This window comes from Melospiza georgiana, chromosome 6, assembly GCF_028018845.1.
Source record: "Melospiza georgiana isolate bMelGeo1 chromosome 6, bMelGeo1.pri, whole genome shotgun sequence".
NCBI lineage: Eukaryota > Metazoa > Chordata > Aves > Passeriformes > Passerellidae > Melospiza > Melospiza georgiana.
Window position 1 is genome coordinate 3,723,862 of NC_080435.1, and position 20,734 is coordinate 3,744,595.

The window sequence follows — 20,734 nt, forward strand, 5'->3', positions numbered from 1 at the left end:
CTGAGTGAATGCAGCCACTAAGCTCATTAAGAGGATGTGGCAGGATGTGTCTGAAAGTGCAGTGCAGTGGCTCAGCAAGCAATTAAATCCCATGGCAGTTTAAAATGAGAATCCATCAGTGTCACAAGAGTGTGAAGCCTCAGCATCTCTGCTGTTCCCACCCCCAGCGTTTTATTTATTATGGCGTATTGGGAACATGGGAAGTCAAAAAGATTATAATGAAATATGCCATATAAAAACCAGATTAAGCCTGCTCTTCTTTGGGGAAATATGCAGAGAGAGAAGCTGTCTGTTAGCTGTCGAGTTTGCAAAAGATACCATCTTTTGGGATGGTGCTCTCTGCCAGCAGACAGAGCGCCCCAGGGGAAATGGTGGTGAAAAACCCAGACAAGCAGCATCCATCCATCCATCATACGCTCATCTCCACATCTCCAAGGCACAAATATAGCGGTAGAGTGCAAAGGGTGGGGGCAGGGGGATGGAATCCCTGAAGAAAGAATGGGGAGACAATGCCTTATGTGAATAGCTGCATTCTGTAGCTTTTCTGTGCAGGCACGGCCAGACTCTCCTTAGCTTGTGTGCTTGCTTGCTTGCTTGTTGTGTCCATGGCCAGTAGAGTGACTTGCTAGCATCCTTGGAACTGATGTATTCACACAGTGACCAGAACCAGGCATACTAAAGGCAGGGCTCTGTCCCTGCCAGCACAGCACAGCACAGCACAGCCCTTCACTCCTGCAGATCCAGATCTCCAGAACCCTTCTTTCACTACCACATCCTGCTATCCCAGGGGCAGATGCTTGTGTTATTGCTACTATGATTTAATGCTGATCTTCCATGGCCCCTGATATCCCACCCTTTTCTCTCAACACTCCTGCAATTCAGCACCCATCTGCAGCAAACTTGTCACTGCCAGTTCTACATATACATGGTCCACAGAACCCCCTGTCAGCCCAGCCCTGGGCCTCCCCTGGGACAGATACTGATAACACAGACTCTCACAATGAGTCCATAAAGCCAAACAAACGTCCCTAGAGAGTAGTAAACATCCAATTCACTTCATTTTTAATCCATGCTGAAAAATAGCCATGCTGTACTAGAGATTGTAAGGCTACTCCAGTAATTATTTGTCTCTCCCACCAAACCCACTCTAAGCCTCATGTATATTATTGGACTCTCAAGGTAAACTGGGCTGTGGTGAGAACAAGAATCCAACCACTGACAATGATAAACCACTTCTAGAAGACCACTTGAAAATATTGGAGTATTTATTTCCACAGAAACAAACCATTTTGAATGGGAAAAAGAGTTTAGAGGACTCTCTATCCCGTAAAGCCCTGACATTAATCTTAGCAGATGTTTGAAATTTTAGGCACTACTGAGGTTTGTTCTAGGGAGCACAAGAAGACCGGAAAATCCCGATGTCTCCCTAGCACCTCCTCATGGAAGGCTGCTAGTGTCATGGTGAGGTTGGGAGAGAGCAGAGGAGGGGGAGGAAGGGAAGACAGAGGAAGATCTTATGTGGGTGGGACTGTACACTCTTTTAGCCTGAGCATAACTGCAGAAATATCAGAAGACAACTTTGAGTTTTAAGACTGGGATTCAATGGAAAGGTTCTATCAGCCCCTAGTTAAAATATGTCCCAAGAAGCTACATGACAACAGGAGGGAGAAGTAGCGCTGCTGAAAACTGCAGAGGCCCTTAAACATAAGGTTAGGCATTGTTTAGTTTAACCCACTATCAAAATGTAGTCTTTACAAGCAGCTGCATTTCTCTGGCAGACTAGAATGCCTCTATAAAATCTCTCTCTCAAAAAAAACCAAAAAAACCAAAAAAACAAAAACAAAACAGCCCTCTTGTCAGTTGTCTCTTGGAAGTTTTCTGCAGATTTATTTCTCAGCACAGATATAAATCATTGTCACATATAATAAGCTGTACCTGCTTCTCAAAGACTGCCAAATTACAGTATCAGACTAAATGCTGGATCAAGTAACTACCCTCAGGGCTGAAATCATCTCCATTCAGAAATATCTCCATTCAATAGCATTTTGCTAGCACTCATTTTTGTTCTGGTAACTCTTGCATTTGTGTTCTAGATGGGCTTACACCGCACCACAACTTCTGCAGCAACACTGTAGGCACTATCAAGGGGCAGAGGCAAGATAACTGCTACAATTTAGAGAAAAATCTTAAGTAAAAAAAAATACTCCCTTGGGCTTTGTGTCACCCTAACAGGGCTTCTGGTCTGTTGGGAGTAAAATAATAACTTGGGCTATCTATCTGTAAATGGGCATATAGAATCACTCACACAGACAGATGATGGGCATTTTGGCCCCTCCAAAGCACCAGAATTAAATAATTAACCAGACATTTATCACCAAACACCAGTCCCCCCTCCCCACGGGTGGGATAGTCATGCCCACATTGCACACTCTGCAAAGGGTAACAGGGAATGGACCTCCACCTCAAGCAACTGCACTGGATGTGACAGAACTGAATAAAACACTTGTATTGCACACAAACTCATACATAAACCATGTGTGGAGCCAGCCATGCCAACCTTCCTGCAAATTCTGTGAGATTCTGCATAGCTTCTCGTCCTTATCGAGGACAGTGGAGGGGATACCTTTAGTAACAGATAAATCTCTGTAATGCAGTTATCTCTCAGCTGCAGTGCACAAGCATCCCAATTAATTCAGTCCAGGCCTAGCAGAGCCGGCACTAAGCCAGAGCTGATAAACCTGCCAGAGCCAATCTGAGTCCTGCAGGGATCCTTGGGAACGGCGCTGTGCGTTCTGCTGCTCTGCGCCGAGGGGGTCTGTGCTCAGCTCTGCCTGGCTCCGCGTGAGGGGCAGCTCTGCTGGCAAGGCCTCTCTAACCCCCAGAGCTCTGGGCAGCTGGCAGAGCCCCCTGCTCGCCCCCAGGCATCAGCAGGGCTGTGGCAGGGCTTATCAGAGCGCTCAGCCTGATGCCAGCTGTGCCAGCCCTGTGCTGCGTGGCCCTGCAGAGCTGCCACGTGCGGGAGGGCAGCACAGCCCTGCCTGAGGCTCAGCCATGCCAGGCACACCTGGGGCCCCTTCCCTGGCTCACTGACTGCTGAACTGCACACACCAGTGCAGAACAGCAAGACCACAGCAAAGTGGCACTGATTTGAGGATGGGAAAAAGGGAGCATCCACCCCAGATGCTGCCTTTGGCATCTCTGCTGTCCCACCAAGTGATGCTGAGCCAAATTCTAACAGAGGTACTCTGCTTTTCCATCATCTGTCAAATGGAGATAGTCTTCACCTATCCTCTGGGGTTTGGTAAGGCTTGTTTAATATTCATAGGCATTCAGGCATTCAAATGAAATGCACCAAAAATGCAAGGTGGTCTTACAGGCTCTCACAAAGATTTGAACATATTTTCTTTCCAGACAAGAAAAACACTCAAAAAGTAGGACTATTTCCACAGATAGCAGATTTCAGTGGCCAATTCACAAATTCCAAAGGACAAAGATAATATTTACTCTATGTTAAGATACATCTGACAGATGAAGCTATATAAGTGAGAAATGTTATTATAAGAAGGAAGGCTTGTAATAGAAAAATGGCATGAGATGCTAGTAGGTAGCCTTTCAAAAATGGGAAAGAACAAAGCAAATTATCTCTGAGATGCTCAGATCTCTTACCACAAAAAGGCAAGCAATTTCAAGAGGCCTATAAAGGGTTTAGACAAAAAGGTGAACTCTAGAATTAATAACAGAATGGTAAACAGGAAGATTAATGGCACCAGGGAAAATGCAGATGGTGAAGCCCAGCCTGCAGGCTCAGCAAGCCTCCGAATAGGGAGGGGGAAAAAGGCAAGGTGTAAACAAGGTGACCTTCAAAGCCACGGGAATGCCTGCCAACAGGCCAGCCAGAGGGCATCCCGAGACACAGCTGTGCCATCTGGGGGAGGCAGTCTCATGACAACGGGAACAAGATTTGTCTTTTTCAGAATTTGCAGGGAGGCAACACGGGTAGTGGCAGAAAATATGACCGTTCATTCAGAAGTGGCACAATTAAATGCACAGGTAGGAAAAGGACGCCTTCCATTTTCTAAAGAATATACAAAAGAATTCCCTGAATATCCCCAGTCAGAAAGGTCTTGTGCCCACTTGTAAAGCCTGCTCATGCAAGGTGTGGGAAAGGAGAAGCTGGTTTTCACCAAACAAATGTTTTCCTTGAGGGTTTATGCTTTAAGTTTATGGTAAGAAGGAAAAAAGAAAAACAACAAAAAAACCTCAGCACATACTGCAAAGCAGCTCTTTAAGCCCACGATGGTATAAATTTTCCCCATCTTGGCATAAGTCTGTTCACTCCAGATGGCACATTTGGGTTGAAAGCAGGTAAAGATTTCTCAGAGATCTCTATGTCCAGTATGTACAGAGTTCCCTTGCTCTGCCTCAGTGCTTAGTTGGTCCTTCTGTACGCCTGGGAGATCTCAATTCTTTGCCTACAGTAAAAACTGGGAGAGAGAAATCTCCTACCACAATTCTGCAGGGAAGCCTGGCTCTGCCAGGCCTGATGCTTAGATCATTGTGATCAACCAGGAAAATTAAAAGGTAAATGCAATCACACCTTTTTTTAAATGCATCAATCAAACACCACAGTGAGGCAGTGCTAAGGGGAACAATCCTATCTCTACATAAGCCTTCTACAGAATAAGCCAAACATGAGCTGTAATAATATCCAGAGGCAAGAATATTAGGGGAAAACAGAATAAAAAACAACATTACAGCTCACTGTGGGAAAAAAGCAGACCCTAGCAATGGGAGTCCAGCAGGTAGTGTATTCACACACCTTTTTTTCCTTTCAGCCTGGCTCCAAGTACATAAAATCTGAGCATTTCAGGCAAAAAGTGGCCCATCTGAGTTCAGTGCTGAAACCAGCTAATTCGGTGCTGGATGTGCAAACAGACATGTCTGAATGTGTTTTCTTCTGATGGGCTGCATACCAATGAAGATATTGCCATGACCTCTGGTTTCACAGTAGGAACCACATGTGCTGGATGAGGTCAGGCAGCTCATGCAAAGCCTGCACAGCCCTGTGCTCTTACATCAAGCAGGCTTGACTCAAGTGAGCTTGACTGGCAGCAGGAGCTGCCATCGTGGCTCTGGGCATCAGTACACACCTGTATCCAGAAAGTCCCATCATGTGGCTCTGTTGATTGCTTTTTGAATAGAACAAGAATAGAGAGACAAAGTACACATCTGAAAACATTAATGTGGCAGTGAGGAAGGAATCAGAAAAAAAGGAAGAAAAACAGCAAGATGGAGGAAAGGTACTATATTCCTTCTCCCTGTCTGCTGCAGCTAACTAGGGCATGCTTGTTCTGAAAACTGCTACAGAAAAGTCTGAAAAATGGAATCTCTGGGTCTTGAATTATGTCTGTTCAATATCCCTCTCCTTTCTCCTCTCTGCTAACAGAGAAACACTGTAAACTCCCAGACCCTGAAAATATACATTTCCACACCTTACAAAATACAGTGAAAATAGATGATAATGGGGAAGAGAGAGAGAGAGCCATGCAAGGGGAAAACAAAGTGAAATAGAGAATAGCTGCTCTTCTCTCCTTTCCTTCTGCTCGGTTTTCATTTCCCTTTGTTCATCTAACACTGAGCCAAACTGAGCCAAAAGGAGCTGCCATGCTGGGCTTCGAGATTGATGGCTGCAGGCAGACTCCACAGTGCAGAGACGGATGACTGGTCATTTCCCGCGATGCGCTGGAAAACATCCATCCTTGCAGCCATGCTGAGGCCATTTGTGCTCCTTTTGAAATGAGAGATAAACACAGGCAGCCAGGGGCACCTGACTGTCCTTCTCCCTCACAAGGACACAGCTCTAGTCCTCTGGGTTCCTTGAGAAGGTCGCTCTGTCCATCCCTGAACATCTGGCTGTGGGATTTGCTAAGTCTCTCTCTCCCCCGGCAATCATCCGTCTATTAGAGCACAGTGCAGGTTGGAAGAAAACGGTGAAGGGAGTGGTGTGACAACCTCATCAATCTACAGCTACACGCTTGGCTATTTAGTGTTCTTTACACTATTCCTAAATGCAGGGGGGGTGGGGGGGACAGGATTACACTGGTATGAAGGAAGGAATTGTGGAAATGGCAGTGTGGATTGGAGTAAGTCCTTATGACTATTAAAATGTTGTGCATGTACTAAAGCAGTAGGGAACTAATTAAGATTCAGGATTGAAAGGCAAAACAAAAAAGTTGGATGTACTCTTGTTCCATCTGTAGCACTTGCTGAGAGTTCAGAGGTACTTGGGGCATCATCTTTAGCAGAGAGAGGTTAATTTTTTATTTTGCCCACTCAGATATTAACAGAAAGCTCCCTGGAAGAATATCCTGTAAGTATATTTATAGTGCCAGCCCTGGTATAGCAGCTTCAGAGCCACAAAGCACTTAATCCTGAGTCCTTTCTATTTAGTTAATAGTGTCTTTGTTGCTGATGCTGTCCTGGTCTATAGCACAGCTCAGAGATACAGCCTCTGTGTTTCCAGTTCTCCTGCCGTGCTGCTACCTCACTTAGGCAATGAGCATTACATGGCAGATGTATCCATAGCATCACTTACAAATTAGCATCGCTGCAGAAATTCCTGTAACCACGAACCTCACTTTGTCAGAGTAGCACATATCTGTAACCGTGTCATTTACAGACATTGCACCAAGGAAATCATGAGAAGACAAAAGCATTCACCATCCCTCAAAAACACAAAGAAATACTTCAAGTGTTCATATGTAGTTTTAGCACTATGTCTGAGCCCGCTTTCAAAATTTGTCTTTTGTTCCCATCATGCTATGCTGTTTATTTTAGGCCAGCAACAAAAGGATTTTCACTACAGCTCTTTAGGACATGCATAGGATATTAATCATGACCATATATTTTCCTAAGACCTAAACCACATACTTGCCAAGGGCAATCACATGCATTCACAAGGACATAATTTCCATCAAGAGGGGTAAAATTTTCATCCTTTCTCCTACATCAAGAATCGTAGCTTTAGCTGATGGACATCACTGCTCTCTTTGTCCTTATCAGAACTACCTACCTACAACAGCTAAGGTCCCAGGCCTAAATTACCTGGTTTGTTTAAGGGGAACCATGTTCCAAGTGCATCCTAAATGAGATCTCTTGTCTAGAAGACATTGGACATAAAAGCCATATCTGCCTATTCCAGTGTATTGCATCAAACCTCCTTCCTTAACGGAGTTCATCACTGGGAAGAGATGCTATGGCAAACACCAATGGTATCAGAATCCTGAAGAATAAAATACCTGTAAAAAACTATTAGTCAATCAAATGCAAAATACAGGGAACACTAAAATTAATCATAATCTAGTAAAAACATACTTAATATCTCTTGGGTATGAGATAATTATGAGGCTGTAAAATGTTTACTACAGAGAATGGGAATGCAGAATGGAAATTTCTGCCAGGGAAGGTTAGAAGGAGGTACAGGGATGTGGGAGGGGAAGTCATCATACTCTCCCCGTTCTACTCTCAGCAGTTCTATAGAGCTTGGCTTGTAAGAGTCGAAACTGAACGTTATATTAACATTTATTGCTCATTCCATTATATTATGCACCAGGAAAATAACATCTGCTATAAATATTAGAATATTTCATGCTACAAATCAATTTAATTTGCTGTGTGTCAGAAGAACAATAAAATTTAATAAATAGGGGGTTTAAACCATTTTTTATGTAATTATATTCCATAATATCTTTGCTGGATTTTGTTAACATTTTCTTCTATAAAGCAGCACATGGGTTCTACCATACTGTTGACCTAGTAGGCCAGTGACTTCACTAGGCTCTGTGCAGGATGCTGAGTATCAAACCTGCAAGTCTGGTCCAACCCAGTACTTTACATGTAGATTTACCTTTAAGCATGTGACAAGTCCCATTAATTACAAAAAGATCACTCATGTTCTTAAAGCCCAAGCTCAGGTGCTTTCCTTTGCTGGGGTTAGACAGCTTGGCATCTTATGAGACTAAGCCCTGGGGACTTGATCCTATAAACCCTTTTTCATGTAATTACCAGAGAATTCCAAGAATTATTCATATGAACACACAAAATAGATGCAATGAATTAGATTAAAAACACCCATTTCCTAGGATCTTGTGTCCAGTACTTGCATTGAACGGTACCTGTGCACTGCAAAAACCCTTTTGACAATGTGGCTTATCCTTTCTCAGCCATTTTTACTGGCTGTACTTAGAAAAGGGGCAGTAGGTTTGCCAGGAAAGATATTCAGGTTCAGTTCTAGCTCTAAGACTCCTACAGGGCACACAGCTTCCTGTCTGCCCCTCCCCATGCTGGAGAGCTGGTGATTTGTGCCTTGAGGGAAATGGATCTGACAGGTTCCAGCATTTCCCCAGGCACCATCCCCTGGTGCTTCCCCAGTGGTTTTTCCCCATAGCCCTTTTTTCTGGTAAGCTTTGAGCTTACCTTCACTCCCTTCATTTTAAGGTTAAATCTGTTTATTTCATAAATAAATAATCCTGAAGGTTACTTACACACATCGATGTTAACTTCGTAGCAGGGGGATAAATCCACAGTGTTCTATCTCTCCAGGAGGAATAATGTGTCTCCTGGAGACACAGCATTCTCAGTCAGGCCTTGGCAGCTTGAGAGGCACATGAGGAATAACCTTTTCCCAAAGACACGTCCTAGCAGCCAGATGTAGGTCAAACACAGTAGCCAAGAACAGAGAAAGAGCAAAACAACGGGCTGGATGGCTTGGAGAGGGCGGTGGCACCACAAGGAAGCTCTCTCTCAAGCAGCCCAGGTATTTCAAGCCAAGTCCATCTCAGCTGCCTGAGAGTCTTGCAGACCAAGCCCCGAGACATGACCTGCAGTCACACTGTAGAGGCTCCAAGGAGACCAACAGCACAATTCATTCCTTCCATTTAACGGCCCACTGTAATGACCAGAACATTTTTTCAGAACAGCCTGCCTCTAAAGTCATCATAACTCTATTTTCACAAATATACTAAATACAGCTAAGATGATACAGGAGTGGGAAAAAAATACCTGTAAGTGGCTGCACTGCTTCTGAAATTACAACAGCCTTGTGTCTGTGGGATGCTACACATGCAGCCTATGTTCCATTCCCAGTGATAAGATCCAGAGAACTCAGAAAACTAGACTTAATAGCTTCCAAAACTGCCTTATCTTGTTCAGTTGCTGCCTTAGCCTGATGACTAGAGCCAAAGGGTCTGGCTTCAGTGGGCTTTTGATCAAAACCCAGAGGGGTTCCAAATCCCAGTAGCTTTTTCATGCATCTCTCTGCTAATTAGGCAAACTGGCTCAGCCACACAAGAACCAGGAGTAATCCTGGGTGATTCATACAAGCCATCTCAGCTAAACAACAGAGCTCTCCTGGTAAAACTTTGAATATAAAATACGTGTAGTGACCTGTTCCAGATCTTACAAATGAAAGAGAAACTATTTACACAAAGTTAATCCTGTAAATTCTACCAGCATGACTGTGGAGTTAAAAAGCAGAAACAATGTTTTTGTTTTCTTGACTGGACTATTTATAGAATGTTATCTGCTTTTCTAGAAATGAGTTTTACTTCCATAACTGCAAAATCATGAAATTCCATTTGGGGGAAAATACACTGAGCTGAATTAGTCTAAGAATTTGCAGCTTATCACATGTAACAACACCAAGCAAGAGTAGCACTTTATTTGAAGGAAAGGTTACCACAGCCCTGGCAGCCATGACATACAGAAGGCTGGCTCCCCAGTGGCCAGAAAAACAAAGCAAGAAGAATTACACAGTGCAAAACTCGACATATCTTTCCAGCAATTATACTGCACAGCCAGCCTTGCAAAAACTGGCTCAACAATTCACCTGTGGTGAGTCTCTTTATTTGTACATATGGGTGTGTAACAAATTCCTTCTTTTTTCATCATCATCCTGGTACATATAAGCCCAGGCTGTGCACCAGAGCTGGTACACTTTCATACCAGTTTTGCAAGTATTTCTGCTGATGGCCAAAACATTTAACACTGGCACTTTGAGGGCTTGGCAAATAGCATGATTTATTCATTCATTTCTTTTTATTTAGAGGCCTCCCATACCCCTTCCAATCTCTCTAAGAGTATTTATTAGATATCTGTTAGGTACTCCTCTGAGTTAAAGGAGACTGATGTTTTAGTACCTCCATTTCATACACTGAGAAGCTGAGAGAAAAAGACATATTCCATTGGCTCTGGTCCTGTGTGGGGCATAGGAAATGCAAGGATGTGGTGGTGTGGTATGACTGGAAGTGCAGAGATGGGCACCTCTGCTGCAGGCTGGCAATGGGACAAATGCATATTTCACTGCATGACTTCTATATCGTGATTCTGTGTCAGTGAATACATGAAGAAACAGACAGGTTCTCTGTTTTTCTCAGTGCCATGTAAGAAAAGAAAAGCAAACTTTATCTGGCCAGAGATCTGGACCAGGAAAGGTCCCTGCTCCAGGCAGAACTGAAAGGTGGTGGATGAGGTGGAATAAACTGGTTAAATGTGTGTATAATAGAAAGAAGCTGATTCACAAGGAGGTCCCACACAGATGAGTGCTCTCTTGGTGACAGAAAGTCACTTTTTCTGTCACACAACTCAAAGCAGCATCTCTTGCCTGTGGTGCCATGCCCTGCTGTGAACACAAGATTAGTGGAGAATTGGAGCCTACTGTTTCGATTCAAGAGCATCGATGGAACAGTCTGTAAGCTGCAGGCTTAGCTGATGAATAAACACATACTAAAATTTAGGCCAGAAACCCAAAAGAAAAGGCCCAGCAGAATCAGTATTTATACTTGCACAAAAAACCCAGCAAAGACAGAAACCTGACACCTCTGGCATCCCCACTCCCAGATTTGGGTTCACAATGAGAAGCTTCATTTTGTTCCAAAGTGCTATGGAAACACGACGCACATAGGTGCATGACAGACCAAGCCACAGAAGTATGACACACATAGGCACATGACACACCAAGCTCAGGACTCAGCACGGTCAGGGCGCAGATGTGTTTTCTAACAAATCAAATGGGAACTGAAAACCATCCACCCTCCCCATCCCAAAAAAGTGACGGGATTTTCCTTTTCCTCTGCACGAGGTGACAAGAATGAAGACGGGTGAGTGTGGGCGGGAAGGAGATGCGCTCCAGGCTCCGGCGGCCCAGGCTCCGGGCGCTGTTCCCGGCACACGCGGGGTGGAATTCCCGCCGGGAGCGGCCCCGGCGCGGAGCTGCCGCTGCTCGCCGCGCCCTCTGCCGGCCGCGCCGCGCCGCTGCAGCCGCTCCAACGCCCCCAAGCCAGGGACGCTTCACAGAATCACAGAAGTTCAAGGCTGGAAGAGACCTATAAGATCATCAAGTCCAGCCCATGTTCTAACTGTTCAACTAGATCATGGTAGCAAGTGCCACATCCAGTCTTTTTTTGAATTCTTCAAGGGATGATGACTCTACCGCCTCACTGGGTAAATGATTCCAGTATCTGACCACTCTTTCTGTGAAATATTTCCTTCCTAATTCTAACTTACATCTCGCTTGACGCAGCTTGAGCCTGTGTCCTCTTGTTCTGTTTGTTGTCGCCCGGAGAAAGAGGCCGACCCCCAGCTCACCACAGCCACCCTTCGGGAAGTTGTAGAGAGCGATGAGGTCGCCCCTGAGTCTCCTTTTCTCCAGGCTGAACAACCCCAGCTCCCTCAGTCGCTCTTCGTATGGCTTGTGCTCCAAGCCCCTTATTAGTCTCGTTGCCCTCCTCTGGACACGCTCAAGTAACTCGATGTCCCTCCTAAAGTGAGGGGCCCAGAACTGGATGCAATACTCCAGGTGAGGCCTCACCAGTGCCGAGTACAGGGGAAGAATGACCTCCCTGCTCCTGCTGGCCACTCCATTCCTGATACTGGCCAGGATGGCATTGGCCCTCTTGGCTACCTGGGCACACTTCAATGCAGCATGACAGACGGGGAGAGCTGGGGGTTCTGCTTGCTTTCTAACGCAAAGTACTTCGGAGTGCAGAAGGACTTGAATTAAAAGCAGACTTTAAATGACATTTTCGTTTCAGAATTTTGGAGAGCCAGGAGCAAAGCTCACAGAAGTTTGCTAACAGACTATTAAAATCCATCTTACGTGAGAAATCCAGACCAAATCATCAGAGAAACAAACCTGCTCCTGTCAAGTCAGCTCCACCTTAAATGCAGGGTTCATCATGGCAAATGTTGATAAAAGCCACAAACAATTAAAAAAAAAAAAAAAAACAAAACCAAAACTAAAATAAGCTGTACACAGAAAATATCTTTGGTAAATTGACATGTGCAGAAATCTGTCAAATCTGAACAGCTGATAGGTTTATATGACAGCCTCCTTCAGGAATACTGTATCCAATTCATCTGCATATTACAGACACACTTATTTGGCACCACAATTATTCTTCCAGTTATGGCCCTAAGATGGTCTTAATAGACCTTAAAAAGGAGCCACAGGCAGGTTCTATAACATAACATGACCTTTAATTACAGAGATAATAGGAAAACTGTCAAATAGAAGAAAAGTTTTTGTTAAGAGACGTGCCTCTCTTTACAGTGTTCATAGCAAAACAACACTGCTGTCTTGTCATACAGAATAGGAACCAATGTGTCATTGTGTAGAAATTGCTGAAATCAAAAGTGAAACTAGTAAATATTAACTGGCTCATGGAAGAAAAAAATGGAAAAGGAAATTCTCATGAAATTAAGTGTTTTGAATTATTTTTAGTTTTAGGCTCTAATATCTTGGAGTGAAACTGGGCATAGAAACCAGGAGCAGAAAAAATAACATGGCACTCAGCAGCACAGCGTTCATTCTGTGTTCTTGGGTCTGATTTCCAGCTGCACCACAAACCTCTGGTTAAAACGTCACAGAAGTAGTTTATTCCCTTAGTTGCTCATTTCTCCATTTTGGAACCGAAGTACTTGTACTTCCTTTACTATATTTTGTGTATCTGGACTGTAAGCATATGGCTGAGAGGACTTCACAACAACCCCTGGGATGATGATCTAACATGCTGCTTGAGTCTCTGGATGCTATTGTACAAGTGATACCACTGCAAACTCCGTTCTTTGCTTTTTAATGTCATCTTGACTTTATCTTCGTGAAGTGCCCCATCTTAAAAACCACAGACCTCCACAGACATGCTGAGCATTTCCCCCAAGAGTTGGGAGCACTCCTCACTTCCCAGGAAACACACAGTACCTTCTACCATCAGTCACAGTCTCCACAAGGTAAACAGAGATGCCTTAAAGAGATAATAGCTTATCTGTAAGGATTTAGTTCATTCATCCACAAGCACGCTCACCTAGGTATACCCCATATGTCAGACTAAAAACAGATCAGGCATTGTTCAGCTGGAACTAAAAATCTGTTTTGAGTACTTGCTTCAGACAACTACCATGGTTCATAATAGCAAATGAAAAATACTTTGGTTTGCTTTTACTATCCAACAATGGGTAAAAAACCCCATTTCTGTAGTTCAGCTGAACACCAGACTGCTCAGATAGAAGAGGACAGACACTAGCACAGGACCCCAGCTCATTCTCAGCACAGGAGTAGCATAAACCCTACTTCACACCCTCTGAGTGGGTGGGAAGGCTGCCCACTCTGAAATCTCTCCGTGGGCTTTCAGTCCAAAACCAAAGGACATCAGTAAATTGACACAAAAGCATTACAGTCATATTCTTTAGACTTACACACCATGTGAAATAAAAGCTCTGTAAGTATGTATGTGTGCACCTATATTTAGCCATCTTGTAAGACTGAAGTAGGACACTACCAATTTAAACTCCACTAGAGTTTTTGGCCACACTCACTGTATCTGTTCTCATCTGCATAGGTGCAAAGCTTGGGTAATACCTGCCTGTCAGCAGGGTTTACTGTAGGCAATAGCACTACCACAATTTTGATAGCTAACCCAACACAGAATCATGATACTACCCAGCACCATGAAACCACTAAGTATATAGGACAAGGATCAATTATGATTTCAAGGAGCTTGGGTCTAATCCAGGATCTCCCTCTCATTTCTAGCCCTCTTTCCAACTGCTCTGATTTTGCCAAGGGCCAGAACCATATTGCTCACATTCACAGTACCTGCAATTCACATTGGTGGTACAGCTAAAAATTCTCCTTTTTCTCCCACTCCACTGGAAGTCAGCCTACCTAGCTCAACCCTCTCCATCACCCATTCCCAGATTTCTCAAGCACAGGAGCTCAGCTCTGTTCTTCCTCTTTTACTGGGCATAACAGGCAGCTGAGTGAGCATGGAAGCATGAGCTGCTTACAGCCCTCCCACTGCTCTGTGCTGAAGTGCCATGCAAACACCACAGCTGATTCTGCAGAGAGCCAGGCTTCCCATACTTGGTTGAACAGAAGTCTAGTTTCACAAATATTTTATGAGTATCAGCACCTAGTAAGCTTAAAACTCTGCACTTAGGAAATGCATCTGGGAAAATACAATTCAGGAGTGCAGGACAGGCTGATCTGCCTGGCTGGGGAGCAGCTCAGGGACCTTGGTGTCCTGGTGAACCATGAGCTGATCAGTGTGCTGCTGTTGTAGCAATAAAAAAATAAAGCCAGCAGGATGCTGGGTTGCATCAGCAAGGACATCACTAGCAGAGATAAGTAATTATCACGTTCAGTGCTTGTCAGGCTACACCTGGAATACTGTGCTCAGTTTTAGTCCCTGCAATACAAAAGATATGTGGACAATCTGGAGGGGGTGAAGGGAAGGGCTACAAAAATGATCCAAGGCCTGGGAAGCCTGCCATGTCTGAGAGAAGTGGGTTTGTTCAGACTTGAGAATAGAAGGGTTAAAGGAGACTTTATCACTGTGTTCCAGTATTTAAAATGTGGCTACAGAGATGGAGACACCCTTTTTACAGAGTCACATGAACCATATGAGGGCTACTGGGTACAGGTTACTCCTGGAGAAATTCCAGTTGGAGACAAGAGGAAAATTTTTCCCATTGAGAACAATCAGCCATTGGAATAATCTGCCCAGGGAAGTGGTAGATTTCCCAACACTGGACAGTTTTAAGATTTGGCCGGACAGGGTGCTGAGACATCTTGTCTAGACCATGCTCTTGCCAAGAAAGGTTTGACCAGATGATTCCAGAGATCCCTTTCCATCTGCTATTTTATGAACCTATGAAATCACAGTATTGGCAACATGACAATATATTGCCCATGGCCCTGGATTTGTTTCAAATCTGTACCAGTTTTCATAGGAGTCTTGACTGCTACATTATAATGACTCAAGTAATAGCTCATGCCCATTACAACAATGAACTCTAGGGTACACTTGAGCCACAATGCTTGCTTTTGATGGTAAGAATATGACTTACAGATGAAAGATGAAGATCAGGCCATATGAAAGCAAATGTCAGGAATACTTAGCAAAAATCCTGAAGATCTGATCTGAATACTGACTGTATTGTCAGTAAAGGCACTATCATAAGTAGGTGTTGGCAATACTTTATTTCTCCTGGATAGGCTACTGGATGGGAGGGAAGATGCATAGAAATAGCACAAACATGAACATTGCTAGACCCTTGAACAAACCACTTTAGTGGGGCAATGCATCCATGTAACTCTGAATACAGTGGCAGAGGAAAACAGACATCTAAAGGCTGCATCAGCAATTCCTATTCCAGTGTTCACACCTGCACAACTTTGGCTGTAACTATTCTTAAAACCAAACACTTTAATTTTAAACCAAATAAAATCAACATATCAGGACAACAAAACTACCATCTTCTATTAGGAAGCTGGCATCAACTCACCCCAGGGAAAACATTACAGTGCACCTTCCATTTTACAAAAAACAGCAGACCATTGGAGCTCGATTATATTCTTCATTAGATTTTGGTATTACCAAATGCGAAACTCTCACTCACTGAGTTGTGTCATGCACTACATAAACTGCAAAAGTAGGCTATAGCTATAAACCTAAAACTATACTATACTATTACTAAATGATCTATTGTACCCTGGAACTGCTGGCAAGACAATAGCTTGATTCTACTTACTGACCAGCCCATGACTAGCTATGACTTACCAAAAAAAAAACCCTAGGTCTTTGTCTCTCCTGAGTTATGTAGGTGTCTTCTGAATACAGGAACTTCTGAATACAACTTTTTGCTATAATAAGCCACTCTGAAAGCCCAGGTGCAGTCCAAGCAAATGTTCACACCCCTGGTGCCAATCCCATTGACTGCTGGACTGCAACTTTTGGAGAAAAGATCTTCTTCTGTGTTTGTTACAGTGGCTGTTTTACAAGAAGTACTTCTATGCAGTTAACATAATACAACTAAGGTTTAGCCCTAATTTGATGCTGTATAATTGTTATATGGCTTGCACATGCCATATAACAATTATAAAAATCTATCAAAATATATTAACAATTTCACAGCCTCCTCTATAAAAATCAACTATTTGCATATTAATCAAGCATAAGCACTTTCTAGCTGCTAAGAAGAGCTCTAAGGAATGAACATAATGCCCAAGCCCTAGGTGGAGTGAAACTATGAAACATATAGATTAGATTTCTTTCAAATTTATTTTATATGTCCTACAGCTGTCATCTCTGTGCTTTTTAATAGATCTTAAATTTCCACATCTTTTTCCCACACAACCATCTGATGTTTAACTGAGGACAAAGTCAGCATTAGGTAGCTTCCTACGTTCAGCATTAAGTTTTACAACAGTCTTCTCCAAAACCTACAGTATTTCTACTGTCCATGTTACAAATAAATTATATTTTCTTTCTCCCAAATTCTCAAAAGCTACCTTTAAATGGAGGTCCAAGGTGTTCCATAGGTTTTACACTTTCAGATCAGAGAAGGGGAAAATCCCACTTTTGGCTACTGACTCTATTCTGGATATGCACAGATGGAGTGAAACTGTGGTATAACTGATAAGAAAAGTTAATCACTAGATAGAAATTGGTTGGAAAATAGATTTAAATGGCAGAGCAATATAACTCGCCTTATTTGGTTGCCACCGGCAATGCAACAAAAGTAGCACTCCTGAGATGCAGAGGAGATGTTTATAGCAGGAAAACAACACAGAGACAGACATGCTGAGGTCTCTTTATCTGATAACTTTGTGGTAATTGCCTTTCATGCCCTGTGGCATGTGGAATGCACTAATTTGGCATTCAGTGAGTATAGCAAAGAGTAATGCAAACAAAAAAGAGTCAAACTCTACCCTGCTTTACCTTGCAAAATTACCAAGGCACAGCAGTACTGGCATCATCACAAAGTCTAAGGTAGGCTCTTTTACGAGCCAACATCATCCTCTTCCTAGAGTCCAGTCTCATTTTCATCAATGTACGTGACTGATTTCATCAGCTCTTTCTAAGCAGTGAGATCTATTTTCTGGCTGAGATTTTGCCCTTGGTTTGAACCCCAACTGATGGGTTATAGGAATTTCTTCCTCTTTTCCAACTGTCCACTGATGTCTCCTATACTGAAGGTAGGGAATTTTGAAAAACCTTGATTCTGTTTCTACCAGAATCAACAGGAATTTTGCCTCTGATTTTAAAGGGTTTTGAACTTGCCTCTGTTGCCCTTTCCTCTCTCTTCACCAACAACTGCATAGAAGCAAAGTCATCAGTATTGCTGAGCATAGCTCAGTTCCCAGGCACCTTCTTCTGTCAAACAGGTTTTTTTTAATATTCTAATTTACATTTGGGGGTTTTCTCCTGTACTTTTTATACTGACAGTGTCTCACCTCTTAAAAACCACATACAGCTGTGAGTATATGTGTTCCCTCTTTCTCATAATAGCTGACCCCAGAGACACCAAGCCTTTATTACAAACTGCAAGGAAGAATGCACAACACTATGCTCTACCTGACACAGCTGCAGCTCCTCCACATCTGCTTTACAGTCACTCATTCAGCATCCAGACTCATCACTTCACATAGTTTAATTGTGGAAGAGTAGCAAGGACAAGAAGAATGAAAGAATAATAGACAAAGGTACACATAAAGTCAGACAGAAATACACAAATGTGTATTTTTTATTATTTGTTGTTCATAATCTGGTCACAGCCCTCATCAACAGCCCCACCAAGAAAAATCTTCTCTTATACTTACTGTACTTACTGTTTCACTCACACAGTGGTCTCTTTCACAAAGATTAGGCAGCAGCTACCAGTGAGACTTTGCACTAGTAAGTCACTGAGGAAAAGTTAGTAATACATTGATTCTTTACATCCTTGTTAATTTTCTAATAGAAGCCAGGATTCAACCCTACAGAAGATAAATTCAGTTCCCCTAGCATTCAATACAACTTGTTCACATTTTTGTAAGGGATGAGTTGTATGCAGAGGGTTTGGTGGTTATGGTTACAGCAAATCAAGTAAGATGCAACAGATGCAATGAGAAATGGTTGGAAAGCAGCAAAGATAAAGTGCAAGGTCTAAATGCCAGGTTTGCATGTATGCCAGCTGCTCTGCAGCTCAGCAGAGGCAGGCAAACAAATACTTACCAGGTTTAATTTCCAGCAGCTTCAGCCTGGAATCCTCAGGGGGATGCAAACGCCTCTTTTTGCGCCAGCAACGTGCTGGGTACGTGTACAGCTGACCTGGGGCCAGGCCTGAAGATTAAAGGCAAAAAATTAATCACATTTCAGTTTGTAAACCACAAGCACCATCTCTAGCATCTTTGTTCTTGCCCTTCCAGCATCTCCTTGTTGGAGGGTTCAACCTGCAAATCATGAGGCAGAGCTACACACTCAAGGCATCCAGTGCTCCTGAGGCTCTTCAGCACCTCTTGGGATCAGGCCTACAGAGAATCTAGGTCTCACTTAGACACTTCATTCAGCTCACTGAAACCAGAGCTGCACATAAATAATTTGTGATTTCTTCAGGGTAAATAGAATTTCAGACTCTCCTGGGTCACAAGGGCGATGCCTCCTCCACAGGCAGAGAAAGCCCCTTGAGAGAGAAGAGATGAAGTTCTGACATGCAAATCTTGAGGCCCTGATGCACAGAGCAGGTCAGGAAATTTGTGTCTTCCAAACGGGAGCAAACTAACACCCAAGAGGTCTGACTCTGTATTTTTGTTTACATTCTGGACTTCTGTTTGAATACTAATTCTTCATTTTGACTCTTACTTCCTCATGCCAATATTCTGAATGAGGGAGGAGATACACCAATAATGTTTATATCACTGCATATTCCCTTAAATCACATTTGGCATCACTGGCTTTTGAGCTGCCCTGGCTCTCCTGACAGACACCCTTCAGCCAATATTCAAGCTGTACTTTTCTCTCCTACATTCAGGACACAGCAGGGCTTTCTGAATGCATCACTGCTAGGGGCACAGAAGCACACTGACAAGTGCTTCTAAGTATCCTCAACTGCCCCAGATAGTCATGACACACAGAAATACCCAGCAAGAAAAGTTGGAGGAATTTCATTCTCTCCTTTGCTTTTCCTGCCCTCTCTGTCCACCAGTTCTGGTTTGGCTCCTCTGCCCTTCTGCTGTTCCTGTGACTTCAATTCCAGACTCATTGTCCTCAAAAATCAGGCAAGACCACATAAGAGAGAGAATAGGAGTGGTGTTGCTATATCTGAAATTGTACTGACAGTGAACAGCTGGACAGCATCAAGGGGGTGCCAGTAAAGCAGAACAGCTCAAGGGCAGGAGGATGGCCCAAGAGTTCTCTCCTCTCTTCTGAAGCAGCCAGGAGAGAATACCAGCTTGGGAACAAAAGCAACTCACCAGACCAAATGAGAATAAAAAAACCCTCAACTATCCTCTTACTTGGGGGTTGGGAGGAAGAGGCAATAACACAATTCACCTTGAAGGAATGTGCTCATCGAATTCTGCAGGTGAGACCTAATTTCCTGGTTTTAAATATTTCAGCTGTTGGGAATGTCAGTTCAGACCCCAGCACTTTCCACTGATTTCCAAGGCCTTGGAGCATCTATGGCATGCTGCTGAGTATGGCCAAATGACGAGTACCTGCAGAGTTTCTGGCTGTTTCAGGGCACAGAATGCTATTTGACTTGGACTTTTCATGCCCTTCTTACACTGATGCCCACAAAGCTGGGCATTGTGCACAGCCCCAGAAGAACACATTTCAGAACAGGTTGCCCAGGACTGGTTTGGAAATAAAAATGGGAATAACTAGCACTTATACAGTGTTTGGACACCCTTCTTCATGCCACTTTGCAAACATTAACCACTGCAAACAATTGCTATAATGACAAGGTGGATTGTGCCTGGCTCTGATGTGAGTAATTAAAGCGGTGGAGGCAAGAAGCCCCACCCTTTCTCAGCAGGTTCTGTGCAAGGACTTGAAGACAACACTGAAATGGCAATTACCAGATCAAAGCAATAGGACAGAAAATCAGCCCTCCATTGCACTGGCCTCCACAGAGGAGCCATTTGAAGGAATTATTACCACAGCTTTTGTCCCAGACACAGAGGAGCAAAGATCTACTAGTCTGGGGGGAATATCTACTAGTTTGAGCAATCCTATAAAAAAGAGCCGTTCTGGATTCAGCCAGGACAGCAAAAGCCAACTACACATGCTGAAAGCCCAACTAGAAACTTGAAAGGAGAATTGAGAGAGCCTCTTCCTTAGAGAGTGGCAGGCAGATCCATTAGAAAGAGATGATCCAACATCCACTTCTGCAACCCTTCAGGTAAGCTCTCTGTTGC

The 20,734-nt window shown here is 43.5% G+C and overlaps 1 protein-coding gene across 3 annotated transcripts in view; it reads right to left on the bottom strand.

Moving 5' to 3' along the window:
• DPF3 (double PHD fingers 3) overlaps positions 1-20,734 on the bottom strand; it is a 167,812-nt gene that overhangs the window by 77,023 nt on the left and 70,055 nt on the right. For all 3 annotated transcript variants that reach the window (XR_009114554.1, XR_009114555.1, XM_058025627.1), the window contains exon 3: positions 18,552-18,659. Coding sequence is in view for 1 of the 3 variants with exons in the window: in XM_058025627.1 (XP_057881610.1) it covers positions 18,552-18,659 (108 nt within the window). In the remaining 2 variants the exon portion in view is untranslated. The remainder of the gene's footprint in view (positions 1-18,551; positions 18,660-20,734) is intronic.